The sequence below is a fragment of the Lepus europaeus genome, chromosome 11 (assembly GCF_033115175.1).
Source record: "Lepus europaeus isolate LE1 chromosome 11, mLepTim1.pri, whole genome shotgun sequence".
Classification (NCBI taxonomy): domain Eukaryota; kingdom Metazoa; phylum Chordata; class Mammalia; order Lagomorpha; family Leporidae; genus Lepus; species Lepus europaeus.
The window spans coordinates 458,077-474,115 of NC_084837.1; the positions used below are offsets into that span (position 1 = coordinate 458,077).

Below are 16,039 nucleotides of genomic sequence, written 5' to 3' on the forward strand. Positions count from 1 at the left end.
TGCCCACGTGGGATGCACGCACTGCAGGTGGCGGCTTTACCTGCTATGCCACAAGGCCGGCCCCTGGTTGGTTTTTAAAGATTTGTTTATTTTGTTTGAAAGGGAGAGTTACAGAGAGGGAGAGAGAGAGGTCTTCTGTCTGCTGGCTCACTCCCCAGATGTCCACAAGAGTGAGCATTGGGCTGGGGTGAAGCCAGGAGCCAGGAGCTTCTTCTGGGTCTCCCACTTGGATGCAGGGGCCCAAGGACTCGGATCATCTTTCTTTCCACTGCTTTCCCAGGCCGCAGCAGGGAGCTGAATCAGAAGTGGAGCAGCTGGGACTGGAACTGGCAACCATAAGGGATGCTGGTGCTGTAGGTCGCAGCTTCATCTGCTCCACCACACACAGGTCCCTTAGAACTGCTCTTGCTGTATCCTCTAAGTGTGAATATATTATGTTTCTATTTTCGTTATTTCAAGGCATTTTTGAATTTTCTTATTGATTTCTTCGGTGACCCATTGTTCATTCAGAACCACATTGTTTGTGCAACTTCTAGAGTTGGTTTTGTTGTTGATTTCTAGTTTTATTCCATTGTGGTCAGAACTGTTGCATGATGCATGATATGATTTTGATTCCTTGGGAATCTGTGGAGACTTGTGGGCTAGCATGGGGTCTTCCCTAGAGAATGTTCCACGTGCCGGTGGACAGAATGCAGGCTCTTCAGCTGTTGGGTGAGGCTCTCCCTTGCTGGCCACTGGGTCCGTTTGGCCTGCAGTGTAGTTCAGCGCTGACTTCCCTGTGACTTTTGTCTGGGTGATCTGTCTGTTGATAGACGTGGGGTGTTGAGTCCCACACTGTTCTTGCATTGGAACTGGTCTCTTTCTTTACATCTAACTTTTATAAAATGAGGTGCTCCAAGATTGGCGTAGGTACAGTTACAATGGTGTGATTTCCTGTCAGCTGATCCCTTGTCAGCACCCAGGGGCCTTCTGGGTCTGTGCAGTGTCTGTCTTCATGTCTGCATTACCTGATATGGGGGTGGCTCCCCCGCTCACTGTCCGTCTGTGGGGACAACCTTTCCGCCCCCCACCCTGCTTTCACCCTGTGTGTGTTCTCTGGAGAAATACTGTTGGCTCTTGTTTGTGTATTTTAATTGGAATTTACCCATTTACATTCAAGGTTACTATGGATAAGTAATGATCCAGTCTTTTCGTTTTCAGAAATTACTGTTGCTCATGTGAGTCTCCTGGTTCTCTTTCTGGATGGTGTGTATGGCTGTGTGTTTTCACGATGGTTCTTCTGCCTGCGGCTGTGTGTTTACACGATGGTTCTTCTGCCTGCGGCTGTGTGTTTACACGATGGTTCTTCTGCCTGTGGCTGTGTGTTTTCACGATGGTTCTTCTGCCTACGGCTGTGTGTTTACACGATGGTTCTTCTGCCTGCGGCTGTGTGTTTTCACATGGTTCTTCTGCCTGCGGCTGTGTGTTTTCATGATGGTTCTTCTGCCTGCGGCTGTGTGTTTACACAATGGTTCTTCTGCTTCTGCATGTCCGACCCCACACACGTGTTTTGTGAGGCTGGCCTGGCGGTGATGAATTCCCTCACCTGTGCCCATGTTGGAAAGTCTGTGTCTTGCCTTTGTTTATGAAAATTAAGTTGCTGGATTCAGTGTTCCTGGCTGGCAGCTGTTGTCTTTGAGAGCTTGGGATGTATCAGCCCTTCCCTGTGTGGCCTGTAAGGGTTCTGTGAACGATCTGCTGCTAACATCACAGGCCCTAAGACGAGGGCCTGGCGCTTCCTCTGTGCGTTCTCTTTGTGCTGCGCTGTTCTGGCTCAACTGTGACACAAGACTTTCTTTGGCCCTGTTGGTGGGGTGCCTGTTCTGGTGCCGGGATGCAGGTTTTCCCAGTCTTCTTTGTGGGGTGCCTGTCCTGGTGCTGGGGCACAGGTTTCCCAGTCTTCTTTGTGGGGTGCCTGTCCTGGTGCTGGGGCACAGGTTTCCCAGTGCTCTTTGTGGGGTGCCTGTCCTGTTGGGGTGCAGGTTTTCCAGTCCTCTTTGGCCCTGTTTGTGGGATGCCTGTGATGGTGCTGGGATGCAGGTTTCCCAGTCTTCTTTGTGGGGTGCCTGTCCTGGTGCTGGGGCACAGGTTTCCCAGTGCTCTTTGTGGGGTGTCTGTCCTGGTGCTGGGGCACAGGTTTCCCAGTGCTCTTTGTGGGGTGCCTGTCCTGTTGGGGTGCAGGTTTTCTCACCCTCTGCTCCTGTCTGTGCATCAGAAATCCCCCATGTTTGAACAGGTGTTTCACTGTTTCCCACAGGTCTCGGAGGCCGTCTTCGCTCCCTTTGAAGTAGTTTTCTCCCCATCTGATGGGTATTTCAGAAGACCTGGCTTCAAGCTCAGATGTTACTTCTGCGTGACTTGTCTGTGGCTGGGCTGTCCACAGAATCTTTCTTTCACTTCCTGAGCTCCTCATTGCTAAGATTCCCTCATCTAGATGGTCCTAGATTCTAGAGGGAGGGACTCCCAGGGCCTCCTGTGCCACTGACCAGAATCCGCTCCTTGGACTGATCTGGGGAACTTCACCCTGAGGCTGACCCGGGAAGCCCCTCTGCAGCACTGTCCCCGTGCACTGTCCCCGTGCTGTGGGCCTGAAGGGGGATGGGCTGTGTGTAAGGCAGTAGATCTGGGTCAACTCCTCACACGGTACTGAAGCTAGCGCCCAGGTGGGCCCCTGTCCTGAAACATTGTCTCTTGTTCCTGCTCCACCTCGAAGACCCCCCAGCCCTGCAGTGCAGCATGGGGGTACACCAAGGAGCTCGTGTTGGTTGCCGTGGAAACAGGGATGCTGGTGAGCGGGGGGGGGGCGAGCGGCTAGGACAGCGTGTTCTGGGTTTTGTTGCACGTGTTAACTCTCTCCATCCTCTTTTGCAGAGAGCACAGATATCTTTGACTTAGGTAAGTCTCCTTCGCTGTTGTTCTGAGTGCGTTGATTCTGAGACCTTTGACAACCGTGGAATCCACAAAGCTTTCCTGGTGCAGCTCGCCCCGCCCACGGTGGCAGAGAGCGTGGTGGGCGTGAGCAGGTGGGGGGGCAGAAACATGGCTCGGGCAGTTCTGACCCCTCTTTGTGGGTGGTTGTTCCATGTCTCAGTTTCCCCAGGGAACCCCTGAGTTCTGGCCATGCTGTGGGCTGCCCTACCCACAGGAGAGGGGCTTTGGGGTTTCCTATGCCCTGGCACGCCCCCCTCGCTGTCTCCATTGTCCTTGCAGAGAGAATGGAGGTCTCTGACCCTGCTGTGTTCTCCCTGGTGTTGGGAGCCCAGCCGCCGGCCAGCTCCCCTGGGGGGGAGGTGGGATTGTGGGGTCTCCTGACAGCTCCTGTGTCCTGGGTGGGATTTTGAGCTTCGATTTAGAGAGGATTTGGTGTCAGGGATACACAACCCTAAAAGGCTGGGATTTTGCTTGAGGTGGGCAGGGAGACTGGCGTGTTGACCCTTTCTTCCCTGTGGGGGAGTGGGGGTGGCAGCAGCGAGGGCCGTCTGCCTGGGGCTGGCTGGGTGAGGCTGCTCCGGGCTCAGATGGTTCCGTTTTCCACCTGAGTCACTGCAGTCAGGTAGGGGAGGGGGGGGGCTGGGCTGTCTGTGGGGCCCAGGAGCAAGAGGGGGGTCCAGGCAGGCAGAGGAAAGCCTTGTCTGCCCGGTGGAGCTGCAGTGTTGGCAGCAGCTGCCACCAGGAAGGCCTGCTCATCCCACGCTGGCCGGGACCCCAGGCCTCTTCTCCAGCCTGGAGCCGGGTGCACTGAGCCCGGGTGGTGGTACTGTCCCTGGGGTGGGGCGGGGTGCGAGTGGAGGCTGCTCTTCCTCTGGAGCCTGCTCTGGGCTGTTGGCTTGGCAGGGAACTGGTCTCTGAGGCTGGGCAGAGCCTGGGAGGCCAGTGGTTGGAGACTGGCTTCCAGATGGCTCCACTGGAAGCTGGGGGAGGGGTGGGGCGTGGTGCAGGTCCACAGCAGGCTCCACTGGAGGCTGGGGGAGGGGTGGGGCGTGGTGTGGGTCCACAGCAGGCTCCACTGGAGGCTGGGGGAGGGGTGGGGCGTGGTGCGGGTCCACGGCAGCTCTGAGCTGACACTGGAGGCTGGGGGAGGGGTGGGGTGTGGTGCGGGTCCACGGCAGCTCTGAGCTGATACTGGAGGCTGGGGGAGGGGTGGGGCGTGGTGCAGGTCCACAGCAGCTGAGCTGACACTGGAGGCTGGGGGAGGGGTGGGGCGTGGTGCAGGTCCACAGCAGCTGAGCTGACACTGGAGGCTGGGGGAGGGGTGGGGCGTGGTGTGGGTCCACGGCAGGCTCCACTGGAGGCTGAGGGAAGGGGTGGGGCGTGGTGTGGGTCCACAGCAGCTGAGCTGACACTGGAGGCTGGGGGAGGGGTGGGGCGTGGTGTGGGTCCACAGCAGCTGAGCTGACACTGGAGGCTGGGGGAGGGGTGGGGCGTGGTGTGGGTCCACGGCAGGCTCCACTGGAGGCTGAGGGAAGGGGTGGGGCGTGGTGTGGGTCCACAGCAGCTGAGCTGACACTGGAGGCTGGGGGAGGGGTGGGGCGTGGTGTGGGTCCACAGCAGCTGAGCTGACACTGGAGGCTGGGGGAGGGGTGGGGCGTGGTGTGGGTCCATGGCAGATGAACTGACGGCCTCCTCCTCATGTTTGGTTTTCAGTTGCTGCCGACGTGAGCCCCACGCCTCCCATCACTGTGACCCACAAGCCAGAGGAAGACACTTTTGGGGTGAGTCCTTCTATGGTTGAGAGGCGGGGAGCCCTCAGGCTTCGTCTAGTTACTGCTTTCCCAAGTCTCACCTTACTTGGAGCCCCAGGACTTGGGGCAGGAGAAAGCAGGGCAGAGCAGGTGGCTGTCAGCCGCGTTTGCCTTCCCGTGCGGTGGGAGAGTTCGTGGTTTCAGGAAGGCTTCGGGGGTCGGCTCCAAGCCCAGGGTCTGGGAGAGAGCACCTGGAAAGACCCCATCTCTGGGGCTGCTGGCCGTGCAACCTGCAGGGGCTCAGGGTGTCTCTGTGGGCAATGTGGGCACCTCTTATCAGCTCCCCCCCCCCCCCCATGGCCTGAGATCGCTCTGGGGAGGGGAAGAAAGTCTTCTGGGGCCCAGGACTCTAAGTTCCTCCTGGAAGGGGCTGAGGGGCCCGGGTGTTGAAGTGGAGTACAGAACTTGCTGGGAAATTGAAACAGTTCAGAGGCTGCCCTGGGCTTTGGGGCGGCCCTGGTGGGAGGGGCAGGGAGCACGCCGTGGCGCTTTCTGGCCGGTGTGGGTGACGTCCTCTTCCAGGGTTTGTTTCGCGTGTTCTTGGGTCTCCGCATGGCTTCTCCTGGGGACGGCGCTCAGTGGCAGAGCTCAGGCAGGCCCTGCCGTGGGGCACACACACTGCTTCTGTGGCACTTGGGCTCAGTGACTGTCCCTGACTGTCCCCTTGGCTCCCGGCAGGTGTCCATCGCCGTGGGACTGGCTGCCTTTGCCTGCGTCCTGCTGGTCGTTCTCTTTGTCATGATCAACAAGTACGGGCGGAGGTCCAAGTTTGGAATGAAAGGTGAGGTGGGGTTTTCATGGCCAAGGCCGCCCTGGGGAGGACCTGGCTCCGGGTTGGCCCCCTCACCTGAGGGCCCTGGTGGCACTGCTGCAGCTCCCGCCTGCACCCCGATCTTGGTAGCTGGGTCTGTGGCCCACGTGGTTGGATGCTGATCACTGGGCAGTGTGGATGATGGGGAGGGATGTGGGGCTGGGGGGCCACTGAGGGTGGTGGGCTCCTCCTCTCTGCAGGTGGTGGCTCCTCCTCTCTGGGTGGTGGGCTCCTCCTCTCTGCAGGTGGTGGGCTCCTCCTCTCTGTGGGTGGTGGCTCCTCCTCTCTGTGGGTGGTGGGCTCCTCCTCTCTGTGGGTGGTGGCTCCTCCTCTCTGGGTGGTGGGCTCCTCCTCTCTCTGGGTGGTGGGCTCCTCCTCTCTGGGTGGTGGGCTCCTCCTCTCTGTGGGTGGTGGGCTCCTCCTCCTCTCTGCGGGTGGTGGGCTCCTCCTCTCTCTGGGTGGTGGGCTCCTCCTCTCTGGGTGGTGGGCTCCTCCTCTCTGTGGGTGGTGGGCTCCTCCTCTCTGGGTGGTGGGCTCCTCCTCCTCTCTGGGTGGTGGGCTCCTCCTCTCTGGGTGGTGGGCTCCTCCTCACTGTGGGTGGTGGGCTCCTCCTCTCTGTGGGTGGTGGGCTCCTCCTCTCTGGGTGGTGGCTCCTCCTCTCTGGGTGGTGGGCTCCTCCTCACTGTGGGTGGTGGGCTCCTCCTCACTGTGGGTGGTGGGCTCCTCCTCTCTGTGGGTGGTGGGCTCCTCCTCTCTGTGGGTGGTGGGCTCCTCCTCTCTGTGGGTGGTGGGCTCCTCCTCTCTGTGGGTGGTGGGCTCCTCCTCTGTGGGTGGTGGGCTCCTCCTCTCTGTGGGTGGTGGGCTCCTCCTCTCTGTGGGTGGTGGGCTCCTCCTCTCTGTGGGTGGTGGGCTCCTCTTCTCTGGGTGGTGGGCTCCTCCTCCTCTCTGGGTGGTGGGCTCCTCCTCTCTCTGGGTGGTGGGCTCCTCCTCTCTCTGGGTGGTGGGCTCCTCCTCTCTGGGTGGTGGCTCCTCCTCTCTGGGTGGTGGCTCCTCCTCTGTGGGTGATGGCTCCTCCTCTGTGGGTGGTGGGCTCCTCCTCTCTGTGGGTGGTGGGCTCCTCCTCACTGCTCTCTGGGCTCCTCCTCTCTGGGTGGTGGGCTCCTCCTCTCTGTGGGTGGTGGGCTCCTCCTCACTGCTCTCTGGGCTCCTCCTCTCTGTGGGTGGTGGGCTCCTCCTCTCTGCAGGTGGTGGGCTCCTCCTCACTGTGGGTGGTGGGCTCCTCCTCTCTGTGGGTGGTGGGCTCCTCCTCTCTGTGGGTGGTGGGCCCCTCCTCTCTGTGGGTGGTGGGCTCCTCCTCTCTGGGTGGTGGGCTCCTCCTCTCTGTGGGTGGTGGGCTCCTCCTCTGTGGGTGGTGGGCTCCTCCTCTCTGTGGGTGGTGGGCTCCTCCTCTCTGTGGGTGGTGGGCTCCTCCTCTGTGGGTGGTGGGCTCCTCCTCTCTGTGGGTGGTGGGCTCCTCCTCTCTGGGTGGTGGGCTCCTCCTCTCTGCGGGTGGTGGGCTCCTCCTCTCTGCAGGTGGTGGGCTCCTCCTCTCTGGGTGGTGGGCTCCTCCTCTCTGGGTGGTGGGCTCCTCCTCACTGTGGGTGGTGGGCTCCTCCTCTCTGGGTGGTGGGCTCCTCCTCTGTGGGTGGTGGGCTCCTCCTCTCTCTGGGTGGTGGGCTCCTCCTCTCTGGGTGGTGGGCTCCTCCTCACTGTGGGTGGTGGGCTCCTCCTCTCTGGGTGGTGGGCTCCTCCTCACTGTGGGTGGTGGGCTCCTCCTCTCTCTGGGTGGTGGGCTCCTCCTCACTGCTCTCTGGGCTTCTCCTCTCTGTGGGTGGTGGGCTCCTCCTCTCTGCGGTCTGTGGGAGTTTTCTTCCCTCGTCTGCACCTGTCTCTGTGCTGTGCTGGTGTTGGCGGGTGGACCCCAGCTCTGGACTCAGCACAGCACCCCAGGACGGTGCCAAGAGCAACGTGGCTTCCATGGCAGGGCCCTGGAGCCCATGGTGGCGGGGTGGGCAGTGGGGTGTGGCTTGCCTCTGAGGCTGGGGTTGGGGACTGGCAGGAGCAGGGTCAGCAGGGGGTCAGCATCCTTCTGCCCTGGCCCCATGGGTGGAGCCAAATGGCCTGGGGGCCTGGGGGTCTGGGAGCCAGCTCCAGGGCTGAAACTTGCATTTCAAGGCAGGCTCTGGGCCGGGGCTCACAGCGTGCTGTAGTGCAGGTGGGAGGGAGGGGCCGTGAAAGGCTTGAGGAGCCCTCAGGCCTCTGCTTCCTGGGAGCTGGGGAGGTGGAATTTGCATGCAGGAAGTGCTGTCTGTCAGGTCCCTGAGGGGCTCAGGGCCTAGAGGAGGGAGCAAGGGCGACGTCCCCAGGCCAGTGGCCCTCTGCTGTTGCAGTTAGACCCTGGGAGGAAGCAGCCAGCCAGGGAGAAGGGCAGAGATGGGGTGCTGGCCGCCCGACTTCCCAGGAGCCCCTGCTCTGTCTTGCTGGACCTGACGCGTCCCAGTGAGGCAGACCGAGGTGTTCTGGAATCATCTGAAGTATTCAAATGAGCCGTGGGCAGACTGTGAAGAGGGGGCAGGGGTTGGTGACTGAAGGCAGACTCACTTGGGCACCTGGACTGGAGCGGGCTGCGTGTCAGACGGGGGCCTCGAGGGCCCAGGAGGCGACTGACGTCTCAGGGCCGTGTCTGCACTCCTGGCCCGTGGACGGCTGCTGTTGCCTGTACCTTCCTAGCTCTTCCCCCTTGCACCGAAGTGGCAGATCTGTGTGTGTGCGGCCTCTGCGGTGGCCTCGTTTACTATCTGCTGTCCTAAGACCGCATCGCGCCCCAGTTTGCCCCACACAACCCTTGTAGTGCTCAGCTCCCTGCCCCGTGGTTCTGCTCACACCGCGCCTCTTCCTGTCCCGCCGGCACCGCCCCCCTGACCCCGTCTGTGTCTCCGCACTCCTGTGGTGCTCTCCCTGACACCCCGGTACCCACTGATTGCCCAATTAGCGGCTGCCTCCCCCGTGGGGCAATCTGGTACCCGTGGCCAGGCCAACAATCCGTGCACCTGCACCTCCACCTGTGTGTGCCGAGCACATGCCAAATCCTGCGCCTGCCACGTGCAGACACGCGGTTCCACCTGTGCACATCCAGAACAGGTTCGGCTCTTACACTGCTCACTCCCAAGTAGCCCCGTCGCGCTCGTTTCCCGGTCGTCGGGCCCCTGTGTGGGTGGGTGCGGGGTTCTTCCGGACACTGCTGTCGGCCAGCACTGACGGGAAGCAGCTGGAAATGCGTCCTCTCAGACGCCGGGGCTGCCGTCTCGCTGACCCAGTTGCTGGCTTGGCAGGGGCTGTGTTGGACGTGGCTCATCTCTTGGTGTCACAGAGGTCTGGAGTGGTGCTGGGGGCACAGGGCAGGTTCCCTCTGCTCTTGGTGAAGCCGGGGCCAGAGGGCGTCGAGGCTGCTGGGAGCCCCGCCCCACTGAGCCATGCCTTCCCTCTCTGATGGCTGGGGGGCTGGGAGGTGGGTACCGGAGACACAGAAATATGGAAAAGTCTTGTAGCCTGCAAGGAGGTGGTTCAGGGTTTATGCGGAGTTCGTCTTGACGAAAGGCATCGGAAAGCCAGGTGAGCGACGCGGCTGGGCCCTGCACCCGTGTCCAGAATGAAGAAGCTGTGGCCTGAAAGGCAGTGCCGTGGTGGTTAGGCAGGGGTCTGGAGTCCCCTGCCCGGCAGCCCGGTTTCCAGACAACACAAGTGACCCCCTGCTTCCCTCCTGGCTGCCCTTCCGTGAACACCTGCACACACCTGCCTGCTTCACTGGGTGTGGCATCACCTGGGAACAGGTGCTGGCGTGTGCACGGCCACGAGGCGCCCTGCGCTTTTCACAGAGCGTGTGCACGGCTCTCGTCCGGGAGGAGGAAGCTGGCTGTGGGTCTTCTGAGGCCGTGGAGCCAGTGCTTTGACTTCTCTTCCTCCTGAGCACCTGGCGAGTAGCTAAATGTTGCAGGATCAGGTGTCTCTGGCCCAAGACCCAGCCTCGCGCTTCTTGGCTCCCTCTTGCTGTCACAGGGCAGGCAGGGCGATGAGTTACGGTGGCCGCAGTGCCTGGGCTTCCCGGGCCTGTGCCGTCATTGTATAGAGGAGGAGATGAAACCCAGGGATGGGCAGTGATGCCGCCCAGCCCCTGGCCCCGCCTTCCCGTCCACTCGGGGTGCACGGGCCGGGAGGTCTGGGGCGGGTGTGAAGCAGGAAGGGGTTTGGGAGCTGCTGCCTGTGGCTTCGTGCAGCCGCTCGTGTGTGTGGAACTGTGGGTGTGAGGTGGCGGGGCCTGGGCAGGTGCCGGCAGTGCTGTTCGCCCAGTGCAGTCCAGGCCCTGGGACTGGGGGTTACTGATCCCTCTGAGACCCAGGGTGCTATGCTTGGGACGAGGTCACCGCTTGCTGCTGCCGAGCCGGAGGGGCAGGGCTCCTGGAGAGCCGCCTCCTGCCTGCTGGGAAAGTGCAGGTCGCCCGCGACGCCCCTGCCGAGTCTCCCGAGGCCACAGGCACAGGCAGCTGGGCGGTGACTTGGCCAGCGAACCTGTGGAGTTCAGGAGCACTGAGCTATGAGAGTGAAGAGCTGGTTCAGTTCTTACGGTTCACACGTGGGGTGCACCACAATGCAGGTAATAAAATGACCATTGTTATCCTTTTAAAAAATATTTTCTGATTTACTTGAAAGGCCGAAAGAGAGAGAGGAAGGGAGAGAAAGACCTTTCATCCACTGGTTCACTTCCCAAATGGCCGTAACCACAGGGGCTGGGCCAGACTGGAGCCAGGAGCCTTGAACTCCATCCAGATCTCCCACATGGATAGCAGGGGCCCGATCACTTGGGCCATCTTCTGCTGCTTTCCCAGGCACATTAGCTGGGAGCTGGATTGGAAGGGAAGCAGCCAGGACTTGAACCGGTGCCCCTATGGGATGCTGTCATCACAGCTGAAGGCTTAACCTGCTGCACCACAGTGTCTGGCCCTGATTATTTGAAAAGCAGAATGACAGACAAGGAGGGGCAGAGACACAGGTTTTCCATCTACTGGTTCATTCCCCAGTGAACCAGGCCAAAGCCAGGAGCCCAGGATTCCAGCTGGGTCTCCCATACAGGTGGCATGGGCTGGGCCATCATCAGCTGCCTCCCAGGCGCCTTAGCTGGAAGCTGAGTTGGAAGCGGAGCAGCCAGGACTTGGACCGAGTCCTCTGATGTGGGATGCTGGCTCTGGCACAGTGGCCTGGTCCGCGGCTGCCCACCTCCCCAAGCGGCTAGGGATGCAGTGGACTTTTCACAGCTTGGGGAGTGAGAAATGGCTCGCGTGCAGTCCTGACCTGCTGCTGCCCAGGCCGCTGGGGTAGGGGTCCTGCCTCCCTTCCCAGAGGCAGCCCGTTCTCGCACGCTGGTGGGTGGGTCCCGTTAAAACCTCTTTTCCGGCCCGCCGTTTCTGCAGCGGTCCGTCTTGGCTTACTTCATATCAGCACGCAGAGATCTGCTGAGTGTGTGTTTACGGCGGCTGCCAAAAATGGAATTGTGGGGCGGTGTTTAGTGACATGTGGAAACATTTAGTTCGAGTAGGAAGACGGTGAGCAGCTTCTCTGCTCTCATTCTCTGCTGTGAGACAGAGAAGTCACGTTGATAAGCTCAGCTGGGGCACCTGGGCTGGAGGGTGCTGTAGTCGGAGTGGCGATGGCCTTGGCCTTGGCCTTGGGGTGGCAGACGCGCTTGTCTTCCCCATTTTCTGTGCTGCATCTGGGAAACAACACGCAGCAGACCTGATGCCCGTGAGCCTGGCGGAGCTCCTGTCCCTGCCCCCGGGATCCAGGACCCTGTCACTCCCATGCCAGAGCCCGGCTGTGGCGCTGGGGTCACGTGGGATTGCTGACTGCACAGACTGGGGGCCTCCTAGCGTGTCCTCAGGCCCCTGCAGCAGAGGCCTGATTGAATTGATATGCAGCTCCCGGGGCCCGAGGCTGGGGTAGGGGGCGCTGGGGAGTCAGCTTCCTCACAGGCACGCTCGGCGCTTCTGGTGCTCACTAATGCCGAGAAGCTCTGGTGTAGACCAGGAGGGCCAGATGGGGAATATCTTAGACCTTGTTGGCCATGGCTGCCGGTGCTCGGTGTTGCCGACAGTACGGAGGGCAGGAGTGTGACTGTACAGGCTCTATTGACAGTCACAGGTGCTGGGCAGTTTTGGCCCAGGGGCCTTGGTCTGAGGCCCTGGTGGATGGACTTGTTGCCTTTACAACTTAACGGGGGGGGGTGTGTGTGTGTGTGTGATTGACAGACACCTGCTCACTGACCCTCTGTTCCCCGACTGACAGTGGCCAGCAGCTGGGCCCCTTGTCCTGGAGGGCTCTTCCAATCCTGGCCTTCAGGACAGCAGTGGCAGGGCCAGCGGCCCCCCTCAGGTGCCCCCACACCCTGAGTGGATGCTGCTGTGGTGTACAGACAGCTGAGCCTGGGCCCCCACGAGCAGCACAGCCACCGCCTGGACTCGGCAGGAACACGAGGGCATGTCCGCCGGCCCGCTGGCTGTGCCCCCTCCCTCTGGGAGCCCCCTCCCTCTGAGAACCCCATGGTCCAGCTGGCTCATGGTGACCCTTCCCAGCTGTTTGAGGGTGAAGTCTCAGGAGTCAGCCCTTGCACAGCCTGCCTTTGGCTGAAGTCTCTTGATATGCTGGGCTGTGGAGAGCACCAGGACTGGAGGATTTCAGGGCTCGCCACCAAGTGGGACAAAGGCCGGGAAGTTGCACCAGGCTCAGCCCTAACGAGACCGGCAGAGGTGGAGTAAGGGCTCGCCCCTGGGTGCTGGCCCCTTAGCCCTCGTGTGGAGGATGCTCCTCCCTGTTCCTGCGGTGCTGGCCGGGTGTTTGGGGACGCTGCCCTCTCCGCCTGTCTGCCCAGTGTCAGCCGAGGGAAGACCCATGTGGGGATGCTTGGGCTGCAGAACGCCTGAGTGGGCAGCAGACCTGGTGTGCGGCACACGCAATGCACACACGTGTGCACACACAGTTTGAAGCAGCTGAGCCGCAGTGCCAACAGCTGGGACGTGGCCTTGGCCTGAGGCTGCCGAGGGTGACTCGCTGGGAGTCAAGCTGTGTGAAGAAGACACGGTGGGAGGCAGTAGCTGTGACCTTCATCCTGGGCACACAGCAAGGGCCAGGGCCAGGTGCCAGGGAGACACGGTCCCTGGCTGCAGTTGGAGACCAAGGTCACATTTAAAAACGCACATCTTCCTCAGAAGAAGGGACTTCAGCAGGAAGGTGAGAGACGTCCTTGATTTTCTTTAAAAAGATTTATTTACTCTAAAGAGTTACAGAGGGTGGGAGAGACAGAGAGATAGAAACTTCCACCTGCTGGTTCACTCCCCAGAGGACGGCAATGGCCAGGTTGAAGCCAGGAACCAGGAGTTTCTTTCGGATCTCCCACATGGCTGCAGGGGCCCAAGCACTTGGGCCATCCTCTGCTGCCTTTCCCAGGCCGTTGGCAGGGAGCTGGATCCGAAGTAGCGCAGCTGGGCAGGAACCTGTGTTTATCTGGGACATCGGGGCTGTGGGCCGTGGCTTTATCTGCTACGCCACAGCACTGGTCCACAAATCTTTTACATGGGCCGTGGCTTTATCTGCTACGCCACAGCACTGGTCCACAAATCTTTTACATGGGCCGTGGCTTTATCTGCTACGCCACAGCACTGGTCCACAAATCTTTTACATGGGCCGTGGCTTTATCTGCTATGCCACAGCACTGGTCCACAAATCTTACTTTAAGACCATAATCAACTCCTGTGAGCTGAAGGAGGCTCACGCAGCGGTCTTCCTGGACATACCCACAGGCAGCCTTCGGTGTTAGGGTGAACATGGCCCTCGTGCGTCTCCCAGACCTGTGCCCATGAGGCATCCTCCGTGCCGCTTGTAGCGGAGACATTCTGGAAAGTGCTGTTCTCTGCCCAGGCCGGCTCTCCCGACGGCAGCACAGTGGGTGTCTGGCTTGTTGGGGGAGGAGGCAGTCCCTAAGGCAAGAGTGCTGGAGCCTACAGGCGCAGCTGCAGACTGGTCCTGGCCAAGAACACTCAGAGCAGTGTCCATTGGTGGGGAACTGAACAGACCTGGTGATGCCCGAGAACACACAAAAACATGCAGACAAGTGTCCATCCGTGGGTTGTCCACTGGCATCCCGTAGAACAGAGCCCAAACTGTGCTGCCATGGCCAGGGCCGCTGGGCCATGCCTAGGGACCTGTTCCACACTTCGGCCCCAAAGAGGATGGAGCCTACTGTCTCCTGTTGAAGTGGGGGCTCTGTTTTGAGAGGGAGACTGTGAGGGACTTCCCTAGTCCTGTGTCCCTCACCCTCCCATGGGGACAATGCATGTCCTTTGAGCATCACTGTCCCCTCAGACTGTCCTCCCCAGAGCCTTGCTGAGCGTGGACCGGCAGGGACGGGATGGGGTTTTGACATGGAGAACGAGCCATTTCTGTCTTTGAACCATCCGAGGTCTTTCTGCACCCAGCTCATGGCAAGAAGGGAGTCAGGTGGTCCCATGTCTGCTGAGTCAGGACAACACTCTACTCCGCTTTCCCACCCCAGATAGGATATCTGTCCATCCATCCTGTCCCTCTGTCCATCCACCCATTATAGCTGTCTGTCTCCATCCGTCATATCTATAGTCATCCTATCCACCCACCCACCCACCCATCCATCCACCCACCCACCCACCCACCCATCCACCCACCCACCCATCCACCCACCCATCCAACCACCCACCCACCCATCCACCCACCTATCCATGCACCCATCCACCCATCCATCCATCCACCCCCACATCCATCCATCCATCCATCCATCCATCTACCCACCCACCCATCCAAGCACCCACCCATCCACCCACTCTCCCACCCATCCATCCATCCATCTACCCCCCCACCCATCCATCCACCCCCACATCCATCCATCCATCCATCCATCCACCCACCCATCTACCCACCCATCCAACCACCCTCCCACCCATCCATCCACCCCCCCACCCATCCATCCACCCCCCCACCCATCCATCCACCCCCACATCCATCCATCCATCCATCCATCCACCCACCCATCTACCCACCCATCCAACCATCCATCCATCCATCCATCCACCCACCCATCTACCCACCCACCCAACCACCCACCCATCCATCCACCCACCCATCTACCCACCCACCCATCCAACCACCCACCCATCCATCCACACATCCAACCACCCACCCACCCACCCACCCATCCATCCACCCACCCACCCATTCATCCACACATCCACCCACCCACCCACCCATCCATCCATCCATCCATCCATCCACCCATCCACCCACCCATCCATCCACCCATCCATCCATCTGTTGTAGTTGATTTCTCAACAATGTTGCAGTGGATTGGTTTCTGAGAGGAGGAGCATAGTGGGGTCAAGAGGCGCGGAGTCACCACACAGACCCTGGGAGTCAGGTGAAAGTGGGCTTGAGGCAAGCAACCTGCAGACTCATTTATTTCAGTTGGTACAACAGCTTACATAGCCAAGACCAGCCAATCCATTCAAGGGGCGGTTTATGCCCTAACCAATCACAGCCTGTTGCCAGGCAATATCTGAAGCCATCCAATCACAGCCTGTTGCCAGGCAGGCTCTGTTTACCAGGTGGGTTTCAAAGCCATTCCTGAGTAACTGACGCTCGCTTGCCAGCGGCCATCTTGGCATGGCCTCCTCATTCTACCACACCCATCGTATCTGTTTATCTATCTCCATCTGTCATATCTGTACTCATCCTATCCATCCATCATATTTGTACCCTCCCTTCCTCCCTCCCTCTCCCCCCTGCCCCCCGGGTCTGTGTTTATTTAAAGGCACAGTGCCTGCAACAGCGAGGGCTGGCAGGTCCCACGTGTGCAGGACAGGCCAGCAGTCTGGAAGCCAGGCAGGCGTTGGTGTTGTGGTCTTCAAGCAGAATCCGTCTTCCTGGAAGCAAATCTGTGTTGCTGTCTTGAGCTGAGTGGACGAGGCCCCGTTCACATTGCCGAGGGTGATCCTTGTTTAAAGTCCGTGGCTGTCCACATCCACCCACCTGTGACGCACCCGCACACGGCATACCTGTCCGACTCCTGCACAGCGGCACTTAGGGTCGGATTTAGGAGGTGGGTATGGGTCTGGCTAAGTTGATGCATAAAGCGACCTCCTATTGCCCAACCCTCAGCCTCAGTGTTCCTCATCTGTACAGTGGGGTGGTAGGGTCTGTAACACAGTGTTCTGGTGAGGAGCAAATGCATTGGTGTGCAGACAGCGCCAAGCCCCGGGCCAGCAGGTGGCTGTGGGTCTCCATCTTGCCAGCAAAGGTGCGAAGGCCACACCCAGGCCTGTCACGTGCCCATCCG

The 16,039-nt window shown here is 60.2% G+C and overlaps 1 protein-coding gene across 4 annotated transcripts in view; it reads left to right on the forward strand.

Moving 5' to 3' along the window:
* Positions 1-16,039, forward strand: part of NTRK3 (neurotrophic receptor tyrosine kinase 3) — a 262,599-nt gene that overhangs the window by 93,426 nt on the left and 153,134 nt on the right. For 3 of the 4 annotated variants that reach the window (XM_062204530.1, XM_062204531.1, XM_062204533.1), the window contains exons 9-11: positions 2,911-2,934; positions 4,684-4,751; positions 5,460-5,562. In XM_062204530.1, coding sequence (XP_062060514.1) covers positions 2,911-2,934; positions 4,684-4,751; positions 5,460-5,562 — 195 coding nt within the window. The remainder of the gene's footprint in view (positions 1-2,910; positions 2,935-4,683; positions 4,752-5,459; positions 5,563-16,039) is intronic. The other variant, XM_062204532.1, reaches the window with a different exon arrangement.